At 35.7% G+C, this 15,910-nt stretch overlaps 1 protein-coding gene across 1 annotated transcript; it reads left to right on the top strand.

Moving 5' to 3' along the window:
* The first annotated feature begins 48 nt into the window (after positions 1–48).
* Positions 49–426, top strand: LOC140452635 (uncharacterized). The gene is made up of 2 exons (XM_072546955.1): positions 49–199; positions 257–426. The coding sequence occupies exons 1-2, from the start codon at positions 49–51 to the stop codon at positions 424–426; spliced, it is 321 nt and encodes a 106-aa protein (XP_072403056.1).
* The last annotated feature ends 15,484 nt before the right edge of the window (positions 427–15,910 follow it).

The following is a 15,910-nucleotide window of genomic DNA, read 5'->3' as shown; positions in this document are numbered from 1 at the left end:
TAGGTGAAGGATACAAATTGTGGTATGTAGGGAAAAGTAACACTAGGAATGGAGTTGGTATCTATAATTGCTGATAGTGAAATGAAAGATAACGTAGTAGAAGTTGTAAGAACGACTGATAGAATAATTTCAATGAAATTTGTAATTGATAAAGAAGTATTGAATGTTATGTGTGTGTATGCTCCTCAAACAAAGCTGGGTGAGAATGAAAAAAAAAGAGATTAATTAGGAGACATATTGAGTGATATCCCACCAGAGGAGAAAGTTATAATAGGAGGCGATTTTAATGCACATGTGGGCGAATCCAAGACAGGACATGAAGCAGTACACGAAGGACTAGGCTTTGGAACTAGAAGTGAAGCTGGAGAAGATATGCTTGAATTAGCAACAGTATTAGATATGGCCATTGTTAACACATTCTTTTGAAAGAGAGAAACTCGACTTTTCACATACAAAAGTGGACAAAATCAATCCCAAATAGATTATTTTACGACAAAAAAAGATTATACACATGAATGTAAGGACTGCAAGGTAATAGTAAGTGAGACAGTAAGCTAACAACATAAGTTGCTTGTGCTGAACATCGAAAAAGCGAAACTAAACTAAAATATTGGAGAGACACAAAAAATCAAGTGGTGGATGTTAAAAGAAAAAACAGGTCTGTCTGAAAGAATGTCTGGAGGAAGATGGCCAGTATCATTAGAGATACTGCTATTGAAATACTTAGAAAAACGTCAGGAAAGAAGTTTGAGAATAAAGAAACCTGGTGATGGTCCAACGACGTTCAATCAAAAATAAGAGAGGGAGAAGAGAAAATTATATAAACAGTGGCAAGAAAATCGGTCGGATACAGATCTTTATTTGCAGATTATTATTAATTAACTATGACAGCCAATTTATTCCTAAAAAAGTGACAATAAAACGAATTCATCAATACTGTGATTTCAAAATAAATATCTTGCTATATACCATTTTGTTAAATTTGTTTTATTTAAAAATTTACAATCCTAATTAATATTGTTGTCGAAAATATACATATGCGTGTTTCTAGTAGGTACATATATGAAAATTGCGTCTGTCTTCGATATTTAATTATTTACAAGTGGATTTTTTACCTGTATTTTCCCTTGTTACATTGTAAATTTACTAATACATAAATAAAATTACTCTGGTCTGTTATATTTCTAGTTATCCATAACCACACTGAACCGCCCACTTGTTTATGGTTTCATTGTGTAGTTCCAAACCTGTCACTTCAACGGGTATCCCGATTGTATAATCAGCTCGAGTAAAAGATAAAAGTATTTTTGACCTGGGCTTGAGAGAGATAATCTGAATGATAGTCAGTTCGACTCGAGCAGCCGAACAGTACGGACGTGAGAGAGAAGCGTGCTTAGGTGGGGGCGACTGACCTATTGTCAACGGAGCTTTTCAGCTCCCGGTGGGTAAGACACCGAGTGTGGCATAGGCACTTGTCCTACATATTAGCGAAAAGCGGATGCGAGGTTGTTACTAGTTAAACCGTCGAGGAGCTGTTTTTATAGGCTCCTCGCGGAGGCTATAATAGCTTCGCGTTTGCGAAGAATTCGGGATCACCTCAGTGTGTCGTCAGGGATGACACTGTAAGGCCTTGACATTTGACAAGGTCGGACAGAAACGGCCCCTGCTCCTGAGGTGTGAGAAACAGGAAGAGGATCCCTCACTGTGAATACAGGGAGTGAACTACCGCGAGGTACCTGGGACGGCACCCAGTAAGCCGTACTGACAGCGGTCAGTCGGTGGAAAAAAAACAGAGTCGTCTAAGTAGAATTTTCTTATATCTTATGAACTATTTGTTCACTGCCTTACGGCAATATGAGTGATATTCCCCCCCCAGAAAGTGTTGTCACGCAGGTGACAACACAAGAAGAAGAAGAGAATGATTTAGCCGAATCATCAAACCTTTCTGTTGACAGCTCGATCGAGCTATATAATGAATTTATTACATCGACTAATCCCGCGATCGACGACATAGAAATCGTAATATCTGACGATGACTCCTATCTGCCCGAGTCGGAGGAAGAAAAAAGCGAAATCGACACCGATGACGATATCAATACGATGGACGCCATCGACGAAGAGCCGAGCCCAGCTGCAGAATCGCGCGAAGCCTCACCCCCAACTGTAGTAGAGACACAACCCGCCGTGGACAACGTCTCCAAAAATGAAGCCGAGCCCGAAATCGGCAAGAAAATGAAAAGGCTAAGGCCCAAAGAAGACTCTTCGGAAGACGAAGAAGTAAAGAAAAAGGCCAGAGAAATGGCGGAAAGGGAAAAGGCCAATGAGCTTTTAAGGTCGGTCAATGTACTGACGGAACAGGTCAAATCCCTTAAAGAAGAAAGCCGTATCCGCGAGGAAAAGGCAAATAAACAAATCCAAGACCTTCTCGCTCAGATGACTGAGCTGAGAAACGAAAACAAAGAAAAGGACAAGGAGATACAAAAACTTGTACAACATATAATGGCATTAACAGCAGCCAAGGAGAAAGAAGAGTCAATAATGGAAATCGACCCGTGGAAAGCCTCCCTCGATAATGACGTTGTAAAGCTAGTGGAACTAGGAATCGGTTCACCTCCCCCCGTAAAGCCATCCGGTAGCAAAGGCAAGCCTAAAGAGCCGGAAAGAGTCATAACAACCAAAGAACCTGCAGGTTGGACACAAGTCCAAAACAAAAAAGGAAAAAAAGACAGGCACCACTACTGAGAAATCAGACAGTAGTGTGAAAACAAAAATAAGCGTCGCCGAAAAGCAGACGCAGATAATAAATCAGCGGAAAGAAATCGAATTTAACAAGGCTGCGAAAGAGGCTCATGAAAGAAGCCAGAAAAAGAAAACTGCCCAAAATAACTTGAGCAAAAATAGCCAAGTTGAAAAAGAAAACGACGTACCAAAAGACTCACCGCAAACAAGCGAGGAGCCTATAGTAAAAGAGCCGAAACCACCGGCGATAATCCTAAAAACTGTAGGAGAACACCAAAAAATCCTGCAGAGAGCAGCCAACCAAGGCATAATATCAGTCAATAAGTTTTCACGATCAGGCAGATCGATTGTTATTAACACAAAAACCAGAAAAGATTACCTAGGAATGGTACACATCCTAGAAGAACACAGTCCAAAAGTAGAATTCATCGCATATCCCATAGATAGCGATAAACTAAAAAGAGTCATTATAAAAGGGCTATCTGCTACTACTAGCACAGTAGCAATTCAAGACGAACTATACAATAAAGGAATAGAAGCAACAAGGGTGATCAATATGATCTCCAAAAAAGCTGATAAAAAAGTACTGCCACATTTCATCGTCACCCTCAAAGAGGAAGACGTTGCAAAAATTAAAAAAATATCTGATATATGCTACATGCGCATCTATGTGGAGGATGAATTCAAAATCACAAAAGACACCCTACAGTGTTTTAACTGTCAAGGGTTCTATCACAGCTCAAAGGCTTGCCATTGCGGATCCAGATGTGTAAAATGCGGAGAAAACCACATCAGTAACGACTGTGAGAAAAGCCGGGAAACCGACCCCAAATGTGCAAACTGTGGTGAAGCGCACACAGCAAATTATAGAGGATGCTCTAAGGCCCCCAAAAAGAAAACACCTGCCCCAACAAGACCGGTAGGAAGACCCATAAACAGCGCTCCAATCAACAAAGGAGTCAGCTACGCACAGGCAGCGAAAAAATCCGCTGAAACCACCTCAGAATCTCCAGCACAACCACAAGAAGTGTCGGTACAGGACGCAGCTACCCTCATCGCAAACTTCCATACAGAGTATAATAACAAAATGATGGAAATGATGTCCATGATGGACAAAGCAACAAAAATGATGACTGCATTTGGAGAAGCCGTCCGAAAATGTTAGCAAACCAAAACGAAGATCTACGCATTGGGTCATGGAATTCCGGCGGAATATTCAAAAAGATCAACCTTCTGGATGAAATAATAAACAGATTAGAGCTCGATATCGTAGCCCTTCAAGAAACCAAACTAGTGGAAAGGAAAAAAACAAAATTTCCAGGCTACGATATCTATAGAACGGATCATAGAGCATTATCAGGAGGAACAGCTATATTAGTCAAAAGGGGACTCGAACACGAGCACATCCCAACACCAGACGGACTGGTGACAATGGAAGCCACAATTATTCGACTTAAGGCCAACAACGAAACACTAAAAATAGTGTCAGCTTACGTTAGACCACATGATCCGATTTTCAACGAAGATTTGAGCCTAATACTGAACTCAGAAGAGCCAACTATAATTATTGGAGACCTAAATGCTAGATCTCCCAATTGGTTTGACAGGACGACCAACCGAAACGGAAGATATCTCTGCAACCATCTCGAGAACAGACCCTACACATATGTCATCGGACCAACAGAACCGACATGTTTCCACGGAGAACTCCCTACGTATCTCGACATTGCAATCCTACACAACGTGGGTCAACAATACGAGATACACTCTCTAAATGAAGGCGATTCGACACATAACCTAATCGTCCTGACCCTGGGCGCAACAGAATTGAACTATTTACAGCCCCACAACAGAAAGAAAACAAGTTGGCCAAACTTTAAAAGAATTGTGAGCGAGAACATCGGTAACATCCCAACAATTAATAATATTACAGAACTAGAAGACAGTGTAATAAAACTAGAACAAGCAATAAACAATGCTATCGATGCCAGCTCCAAAACCGAAACAATCACAAGACAAAAAGGAAGATTCAGGGATATAAGTATAGAACTTCAAAACCTAATCAAAGAGAAAAACCGGAAAAGAAGAAGAGCCTACCGCACAAGAATGGTAGAAGACAAAAGGATTGCAAATAAGCTAGACAGGGAAGTGAAAAAACAACTTCAAAATCATAGAAATGAAAGCTGGGACTCCTATATCGATGAGCTAAATCCTAACAAATCCGCCTTCTGGAAGTTATCTAAAATCCTTCGAAAGGACAAGAAACCCATACCTCCCCTACACGGAGTAAACGGGATTGTCCATACGGAAATCGACAAAGCCGAAGTCATGAAGGACGAACTAGAAAGGGCGTGTAGAAACAACGAAGACCCCGACGATGACATAGACTTTGAAGAAGAGGTAGAAAGAACAGCGAGAAGACTTAGAAGGAAAAAGGGCAGAATAGGTATTACACATACATCTCCCGAAGAAATAAAGGAACTTATAAAAATGACAAATGCCAAAAAAGCCCCAGGACCCGACAACATCACAAATAGGGCGCTGAAAAATCTACCAACAAAAGCTATTGTTTATATCACTAACATAATAAACAACATGCTAAAACTACGATATTTCCCAGATAGGTGGAAAGAGGCACACGTAATAATGATTGCAAAACCTGGTAAAAACGGCACATTTCCGCAAAATTACAGACCTATCAGCTTATTATCATCTATAAGCAAGATAGCGGAAAGAGTTATACTAAAAAGACTCAATGAAGAATCACAAATGCTAGGAACCATACCAGAGGCTCAATTCGGGTTCAGAAGCGAACACTCCTGTGAATTACAGGTACTACGACTTACAGAATTCATCACCAAAGGATTTAATGAAAAAATGTACACAGCTACAGCTTTTCTGGACGTCAGCAAAGCCTTCGACAGAGTCTGGCACCATGGACTCATCTATAAAATGAATGAATTTGGTTACAGTGAGGCGATGACATGCCTCCTTGCGTCATATCTTGCCAACAGAAGGTTCAGAGTTCGAATAGGGGCAACCCTATCCGAAGTCGGGACCCTGGAGGCGGGTGTGCCTCAGGGAGCGGTGCTGTCGCCGTACCTGTACACTATCTATACGGCCGACACGCCAAAAGAGCCAGGCTCTCTGTTGAGTCTTTACGCTGACGACACAGCAATAGCTGTTAGCTGGAGAAACCCGGATCATGCAGCTAATCATCTGCAAAGAGCACTAAACAGATTCCAAAGATGGTGCATAAAATGGAAAATAGCCCTAAATCCAGATAAAACACAGGCTGTAATGTTTAGTCACAGAAGAAGTGTACCAAATCGCGAAATTACAATCGAAAACACCCCAGTAGACTGGACCAACCAGGCTAAATACCTAGGGGTACATCTAGATAAGAAGCTAACGTTCACTGAGCACATCAATCAGCAAATACGCAAAGCCAAAGCGTTGAAAAGTCAGCTCTCAACACTTATTGGAAGGAAAAGTAAACTACGATTTAAAACCAAAATCAGGGTTGCGAATAGTATTATCCTGCCAGTCCTAACATATGCATCCGCTGCGTGGGGACACACCTGTAAAACAAACAGGAAAAAGATACAGACTACTCAAAATCAAATAGTCAGAGATGCCCTTAAGATACCAAGGTACGTACCCTTGAGATATGTATATAGAGACTCAGGACAAACAAGAATCCTACGCACGCTAGACGAGAGAGCATATGAAATTTTTAACGGACTAAGAAACCACCCCAGCAGAATGTTAAGAGAGCTGACTAACTACAATGAAAACACAAGGACGGTACACAGAAGACCAAAACAACAGATAGCTCGATATAGGGAGAACCCGAACGAATAAATAAAGAATGAGATGGTTGCAAGAAGAACGAACAAAGAATTGCAGTCAATCAGAAAACACACCAAAAAAAAAACTCTGGCGAGAGGGTACGCTTTTCTTTTTTAGGTTTTTAGGTTTTTAGGTAATTATAAGTCCAATATACACCGGGGTGTGTGAGAGCATTATACACTTGGGAATGCACACCCCAATACACGCACACAAATAGGATTAAGGAAAAAAGGAAAGAATTGTTGCCCAGGCATTTTATAGTCCCGACGCCACAAGGAAGTCCACAAAAAAAAACAAAAAAAAACAAAAAAAAAAAAAAAACAAAAAAAAAAACAAAAAAAAAAAAAAAGTGTTTTCTGATTAAATAACGTAAATTCATATTGATACATTCATACTTTTCATTAAACCGTTTAACGTAAATTTACCTTATATAGCAAATATAGAAGGGGCCCGTCAGGCCTTCTATATACCGCTCCGCGGACTAGGCCCTTAAGGCAGATCGAAATGAAAGATCTACTCGCGAAATCCGAGCACTGAGGTCATGTGCGGCATGCATGGGCTTGGTGGCCGGACCCCTCTCGGGTGCTCAGCCGGCGAGGAGAACAAAATTTATTTTGCCAAATCGGCGGCTGAGTGACCGAGTACACACTCTTTTCCGGACATAGAGTCACATCAGCTCAGGCTGATGGCTCTATGATCGGAACACACGCTCTTTTTTCTTTTTTTAGGGACTCAAGTCCTGACGTAAAGCTAGAGTAAAATCAATTGAGTCAGTAAAGTAAATAGGGAGAAAAGCCTAGATGTGGCTACCCCTACTGTTAGGTGGCATAACCACATTCACTAAAAACCGAGGATGTCCTATTACCCAGGGCATCTTAAGTAAATTTCAGATCATAAGCCTCCTCACGTAAGTCACACGATGAGGAGGGGTGGTGGAAAAGCCTGGGGGTCAGATAGGTACCACTTCGACTAGCGAGGTGTGACCGGTTTGATCTTCGGACATGTGGATCCCATTCTTACATTGGTATACACATGTTCCTAGGGGCAGGGTTGATCACTGCGTGTGTGTGTGTGTGTCTGAATGATACCTAGAATATTACTTCATGAACAGATTTTTGTTTTCGTACAGAAAGAAATTTTTGAAATAGGGATAGTCCAATAAAATTTGCCGTTAAGATTTTCGTGGATGGGCCAACAAGGATGGACGGTAACTAACTTTCACCGTTCATTCAATTTAAATTTTTACATCTATACTTTCTAGAAATAAAGCAATTATAGAAACACGTTTTACGAACTTAAACGTTTCTTTGTATGAAGGGACATCTGCTTTTGTTTGTAAGAATACTTATATATTGAGTTTTTTTAAAGTATTTGCTGATAGCGGTTGTGATCGCATATTAGACAGACGTTAGATTGCTTACTTACAGTACCGCACATAAGTAAAAATTAAAAATGATAAAAAGGTTGCCAATGTCATTCCATAATACAAATGTATACGAGATGAGTATACATTTTCACAATCTTAATCTGGTTTTTTTATTATTAAATTCTGGCTACCGGTTTCGAGCCATACAATGTCTCTATGTCCCATCATCAGGCCACAGTACATAGGTTTTTGTTCTAACAAAAACTGTAAGATAAAAACAACATGAAAAAAGCAATCTTCTTCTTCTTTTTATTTAGTCATGACTCTGTTTTTCAATGTACCTCCAGTAAGTTGTCGTTCCATCGTTTTCGTAGTCTTCCTGCTGATCGTCTTCTTATTGGGGAACCGTCTCTTGCCGTCTTTACTACTCTATTTGCTGTCTTTCGGCTATAATCGTTCTATTCTACACTTCTATCTCTTCTAACATCCTTTTTGTCTACTCTGTGTTAGATCGTGTTTCTGCCGCATATGCCATTATTATCTGATGACTGTTTTGTAAATTCTGACTTTCATTTCTATTCTGATATTTTTATTTCTCCATATTGTTCTATTGTTCTAGCGCAACCTGCGCCTCTGTTTACTCTATTCACTTGATCTTTCAATTCTGTTTCGAGCTTTCCGTAGATAGATAATATGATGACTAGATATTTAAACTCCATTACTTGTTCAATTATCTAACCTTTTAGCTCCAATTTACATCTTAGTAAATTTGCTGTTATAATCATGCATTTTGTTATTTTGGGAAAATTAACATGTTAAATTTTCTGCCGGTTATATTAAATTCGTGCAGCATGTGTTGTAAATCATCTTCAGTTTGTGAAAATAGTATTGCATCGTCTGCGTAGCAGATTATTTTAAGTTGCTCTTCTCCCATTTGGTATCCTTTTTTAGTTCTTACTTTTTTTATTATTTCATCCATAATCAGATTGAACATAAGAGGACTCAGGGAATCTCCCTGTCTTATCCCATTGCCAGCTTCAATAGGGTCAGTTAGTCCTTCTTCAACTTTTACTTTTATTATGTTGTTTTGGTAGATATTTTCGATCGTTTGGATTATTCCTAGAGGTATCTCTCTTTCGATAAGTGGATAACGTCCTTTAATTTGACCCGGCAAAAGCCTTCTTGCGGTCCACGAAACAGATATGCTGGTTTGTTGTATTCTAATAATTTCTCCTGCAGTTCCTCCTTATAAATATAGCGTCGGTGCATGATCTTCGCGACCTAAAACCTTGTTGTTCTTATGGTAGTGTTATAATTTCATTCAGTCCACTTGCTATCACTTTGGTTGTTAATTTTAGTGTTATGTTCATTAAATTAATTCCTCTGTAATTTTCCGGGTCCGATTGTTTTCCCTTTTTGAAGAGAAGTATTAGGATGCGTGATTCTTGCGGAATTCTGTTTTATTCTATTCTTTTTTGGATTAGTTCTAATAGTTGTTTGGTCAGATATGGTCTTCCGTACTTTAGGAGTTCGTTCGGTATTCTGTCCTCTCCTGGTGATTTTCTGTTTTTTAATTTCCTTAATCCTTCCTTTATATCTTCCTCCTCAATATTTATTTCTTCGTTTGCCATTACCTCTGGTGTTGGTGTTTCATTATTGTTTCCTTCTGAATGTGTTTCGTTTTTATTAGTTCGTTTATCTATTTTCTTTGTCCTCTAATCATTCTCCATATTTATTTTTGTATTCCGTAGAAGTCGTATTCCATCTGTTTTGAGAGGCTTTGCTAGTGTTCCCTTTTTGTTTATCTAACTACGTTATTTGTTTCATTTCTGATTCGTTTATAGTTGTTGTATGCTTGTTGTGTTTGTTGTGTTCTGTATTGTAAAAAGGCTTTCTTCTTTTCTTAACATTTTGTCTTCACTTCCTCTCTAAGCCATGGGGTTTTCTGTTTTGTTATGTTAGTGTTCGTTACTTTCCTCTCTCCAAGTGATTTTGTGACTACGTTAATTATGTTATTTTTGAGATTTTCCCAGTTTTTCTTGATGTTATCGTTTTAAGAAAGTTCTGCAAGAGAGTCATAATTTTCTTACAGAATAAGTGAACTTTTTATTTTGATTGAAATTTACAAACCCTTTATCAATGAATTAACTAATGACTGACTATATAGTACAGTTTCCATCAGACTGGTTATAGCTAATACCACTAATGTCTCGACGTATATTGTGTAAATTTCTCTCACTTAACTAAAGTTACAATTCTTATTCATTTAATATTATATATAGTATAAATTCTCTTACTTAATTAGGGTTATAGTTCTTGGCTTATTTTTATTTTAATTTTAAATATTGTTCTGATTTTGTTGTTCACGGTTTGTTTCATGTTGTTTTTAGCTTATAGTTTTTGTTAGAACAAAGACCTATGTACTCTGGCCTGATGATGGGACATATATTGTAATCCTCGATACCGGTAGCCAGAAATTTATAAAAAAAACTACTTAAGATTGTGGGTATTGACTCATCTCCTGTGCATAAGTAAAAGTTAAATTAAAAGTATTGTAATGTTGGCTCGAAATAAAAAATAAAAGTTAAAATTGGTTAAGCTTGAAGAAAATGGCGAACAACGACAAAGATATGTGAAAGTATATCAACTCAAGGTACTCAAGATATGTGAAATATTTTTTTTATGTGGATAGTTAGGTGCCTCCAATATTTGTACTTCTCCTATTTTCCATTTTGTTACACTAGATGCCAATATATTCTCTGTTGACTTTATCACTCATTATTTGTTTGTTCGTCATACCTTGCAAATTTTCAAACGTCAAATTTATCTTCAGAAGTTATAATTTGTTACCAGCCGTATTAACTAACGTAATTTTTTGTTGTTAGGTATAGTAGGACATTTTATAATAAGTTACCCTAATAAAGTTCTAGATTAAAAAGTTGAATAGATCTTATTCTCTAAGTATAATATTTATCGTTAGTATCAATTTTCCAATATTCTAAGATTTTCTTTTGTTTTATTTGATTAATGCAAGCAGGTTATTCTTTCTATTGACATCCCAATTTATTACAATCTATATTTTTTACAAAGTAAGCATTAAGTAATATTTATGTCGCTTAAACTATTGACATGTGGCGAACATATTATCCATTAATATACCGCTTCTTAGTGTTAGTGTCTTAATGTTAGTGTATTAAATTATTATTGATTCTGGGAAAAACATGATTAACACTACACTTTTTGTTTGCTCACACTAGATCACTAAGCACTTTACTTTCTAACCTATGCACTGTCCGCATCTGCATCAAATTCCTTGCTAGGTGATTTGGGGTTCCCGCAATCGGTCCTTGTATTCTTTTATTCGATATGTAATTTATTCCTTTACATAAGTTTTTTATGGATCTCGATGTACGTTGTTGCTGGTGATATACCACGGTATATTTAAAATCATCCTTAGTAGCAGGTTATTAGTAAAGTTTTCTATTATATTTTTTAACATTTTTGTAGTTATTCGACTTGGAGTTAAGTTTTTTATTAGTTTTTATTTGTTTTTTATAGCTCTCTTTATTTTACATTCGTTGATATTTTATCTTAGTATTCATGCTTTTGTTTTTATTTTCTCTTTCGGTTTCTGCTGTGATACAATATAAATTTCCTTTTGTTAGAAGCATTCAATTTTCAATTATTAAACTGTCTTGTAAGCTAAAATTAGGTTCAGTTATCTATTACCATCAAAATCTATACCATGCATCGCCGAATATAAACTAATATTGTTTAAAAAAGGTGAACTCCTTATATGTATATGGTAAATTGGAAAAATATGACTTATGATTTAAAATTTCGTAACAAAAATGTCTTCCGTTGCTAACGCAACATAACTTTTATTTGTTCTGAATCAATTTTCTTGTAACATAATAACTTACGTTGATATTTTTTTGGAATAAGCTACAAATACAGGTAAAAAAATTCTTTAATTTAACGTTTGGGTTTTCATAACGACATTTTTTATCAAAAAAACTTTCAAACAAAACGTTCATGTGTTATAAATAAATTAAACAATCAACCTAAATAAACAATTTTGTTGTGCGTTTGGGAGCATTATTTTTCTTCTTTCTTTTATTTTAACTTAACTCACACATGGACACACTTATAAAATAACCAATTCAAAGTTAAAGAAGTGATAGATTCAACTATTATTTGATGAAAGTTCAATTTATCTATCATCGGTTATTTAAAAGAATCCGATACAGATACAGGGCTATTGACCATAACGTTTTCTAGAATAATTTTGAACCGTAGACTTGCGACACAAGATATCTGGTTTCTGAACATGTGTTTGAATACGAAGTGTGTATAAAATAGAAAACAAAAGTGTGCGCAAGCACTGTAAGCAGGTATACATCATGCCAAACCAGATGGTTTAAAAATTACAGAAGGAACTTGTGTTTTGTATAGAAAACGAGATATATAGTAAACTGTTTAATAGTTTTTCTTTCTACGTGATTTCTTATATGTTTCTATGTGATTTCTATATTACGTGGAATACTCTTCCATGTGACTACTTTTTTGTAGTTTTGTAGTTACAAGTTATCATAATTTTTTAATATCTAGTGAATGTATATATTTATTCCATTGATATAGCCCTTACTTGTTTTTTCTTGTATAGTTACATTACTTATACAATGAATATTAACACTTTTATTATACGCAAGTTATAAAAAAAAAATCTAATGAATTATAGCAACGTGTCTCTACAATAAAGAAAAAGATTATTATTTTGCTCTAACAGATTTACAACTGTAACTATACAACCTCAAAAATTGTGTTAATACAACTGAAAAAAAACGTGTTTTTTATTAGATACCATTGAATGTTTCCTCAAAGCATGAATGGCGACGTTAGGTACTTAAGATATTGTGAAGTTTTATTGCTCGCTTAATTTATTTACAACATAGATACGACAGCTATTGTATGAAGGATTTCTCCTGTAACATAATAAGCTGTTTTGTTAGTCTATATTCTTTTTCACAATTAACTTCATAATTTTTTCGTTAAAAGGGTAATCAGCTTTCACTCGTTCAATTTTATTTTTTAGATCTATACTTACTTTCTAACCATAAAGCAATTATGGAAAAAGTCCTACGAGAACTTATTGAAATGTTTCTTTGAAGGGATATCTTTTATATTTCACATTAAGAGAACTTTCTACCACCCCTTTTGTTTGTAAAAATTGTATATTTGTAAAAACTTATATATTGAATGTAATTGAATTATTTGCTGATAACCAGTTCTTATCGTATACTAGACAGACGTTAAATCACTTGCTTACAGTATCGTACATAAGTAAAATTTAAATTAAAAGTATCCTAATGTTGACTCGGGGTAAGAAAATATTACAATTAGTGAAGTTTGTAGAAGAAAATGCCGAACAAAAAAGCACACAAAGTAAGTGAAATAATTTTTTTATGTGGATAATTAGCAGCCTGCAAGTTTATTTCTCGCATTTTTCGTTTTGGTACACTAGTCACCAGTATATTATCTGTTGACCTTATCTCTCATTGTTACATGCCCAATTAATTAATTTCAGTTTCTGTTGTTAGGTTATAGTAGGATATTTATAATAAGTTACCCTAATAAAGTCCTATATTAAAAAATTTAATCGATCTTCTTATCTAAGTACAATATTAATAGTTAGCATCAATTTTCCAAGATTTTCTTTTGTTTTATTTGATTATTAAAAGCGTGCGGGTATTTGTCTTAAATTTTTTAGTATTTCTGTAGTTATTTCACTTTGGATCCAAGTGTTTTATTTTTTTATTTGTTTTTATAGATTTTTTTACCTTACCTTCATTCAGATTTTGTTAAATCTGAGTATTCAATGTTTTATCCTTATCTGCTCTTTCGGTTTCTGCTGTGCTGTGCTATAATGCTCCTTTATATAGTTTCATTTTTGTTAGAAGCATTCTCTTTATAATTTTTATATGGTACTGTAATATAAAAATAGGTTCAGTTATCTATCAGCATCAAAATCTATTCCATCCATCGTCGAATTTGGTTAAAAAAGCTGAACTTCTTATACGTTTATAATACGTGTGATTATAAATTGCATAACAAGAAAGTCTTCCGTTGCTATCGCAACATAATCTTTACTTGTTCTGAAACTATTTTCTTGCAACATAATAACTTATGTCTTGGAATAAGCTATAAGTATAGGTAACAAAACTCATTATTTTAACGTTTAGGTTTTCATAAAAAATATTTTTTAAATTAAAGTATCAATCTAAATAAACAATTTGGTCGTTCATTTGGAGACATTATTTTTCTTTTTAAAATTTAACTTTACTCAAAACTTAATGAAAAATTTTTACATATCCAAATAACCAATTAAAGTTAAAGACTTTAAAATGGTATTGTCGTTGCTTTTTGAATTGCGCTTCTGAAACAGTTTTACCTCAGTATTCATAATAAGCTTTAACTTAGAAACTTTCATCGGGAAATCCATGATAGTATGTGGCTGGTAGTGATAAAGATCTCAGACACTATCATATCAAACATCCAAGCTCTTTTGTTAGTTACATAATAGCCGCTTCTCTATTTTTTTATTGTACAGGTCTTTCAAAACTATTGATGAATCGCTCCGTTTTGTTCTTTGTATATATATTTTTTTCTTTTGGTATCTACCGTATATTATTTAAAATAATCTTTGGTATATTTCATGGCTTCTTTGTCTCCATCAGAAGTGCAAGAGGTGAAACTCCTCTGATCAAATTATTGAAGAAGGGTGTTAAATGGAATTGGAAAAAAGAACAAGAGAAAGCTTTTCAAATTTTAAAAGAGGAATTCTCAAAAGGAACGAAAATATATCATCCCATGTACAATTTGCCTTTCATACTACGAACTGATGCATCCATACAAAAATTTGCGGGAGTTTTGTCACAAATACAAAACAATCAAGAAGTGCCGATTTGTTTTATTTCCCGGGTGACAAAAACACACGAAAGAAAATACAGTGTGACTGAACTAGAGTTTGCTAGCGTACTTTTCTGTGTAAATAAGTTAAGATTTTATCTGTTGGGAGCAAAATTCACAATCGAAACTGGTCATGCAGCTTTGGTACATATAATGAAAAATCGTCTGGTTAACAATCGTATACATAGAGGCATTTTGTTACTACAGGAGTATGACTTTGAGTTTCGATATATAAAAGGAAAAGACAACATTATAGCTGACGCTCTCACAAGGGATGAAGACTCGGGGAAAAAGGAAGTAATTGCTTTTCATGTAGGACTGAACATTTTGACACAAGAGGAAGGTGTATTTTCGTTAAACGAAATTAGAACAAATCAAGAAGACCTGGAAGAAAGAGAAAAAAGAAGAGCGGAGAGTGAAAACGGTATATTTTTCAAACGAATTGATGGAAAGGAACTATACGTGATAACACAGACATTGGCAGAAAGGATCATACAGAAATTACACGAGGACAATGGACATATCGGCAGCAGGAAGGTTTGGCTGGTTTTTCGCGAAAACTATATATGCCGAAAAGATTACCGGATTGCAAAAGAAGTTACCCAAAGATGTGAAACATGTCAAAAATATAAAAGCAGAAATTTCCGAAATGAAAATGTGGCTAAAAATATTGTATCCCACCAAAAATTAGACATTGTAGCAATAGATATGTTAAGTGATCTGATAATGACCACGCAGAGGAACAAACATATTTTGGTGATGGTAGATATTTTTTCGAAATATGTAAAGCTATACACGTGCCGTACGACAAAGGGGGAAGAAATTATGAAAAAAAATAGACAATTTTATAGCCACCGTAGGAACACCAAGGAAAATTCTTTTAGACAATGCTACGTATTTCCGGAGTGACCGATTCAAGAGACAGTTGCAAGACAGGGGAATAGGGACAAATTTTGTCAGTATCCGACATCCTAAAAGTAATCC

The sequence above is a fragment of the Diabrotica undecimpunctata genome, chromosome 11 (assembly GCF_040954645.1).
Source record: "Diabrotica undecimpunctata isolate CICGRU chromosome 11, icDiaUnde3, whole genome shotgun sequence".
Taxonomy (NCBI): Eukaryota; Metazoa; Arthropoda; class Insecta; order Coleoptera; family Chrysomelidae; genus Diabrotica; species Diabrotica undecimpunctata.
This window is presented reverse-complemented; position numbering and strand designations above follow the sequence as displayed.

Bases quoted from the DNA above. Each gene is read 5' to 3' on its own strand.
- LOC140452635 (XM_072546955.1), top strand. From the start codon at position 49: ATGGAGTTGGTATCTATAATTGCTGATAGTGAAATGAAAGATAACGTA. The intron at 200-256 runs GTGAGAATGAAA...ATATCCCACCAG, and splicing joins TGCTCCTCAAACAAAGCTGG to AGGAGAAAGTTATAATAGGA.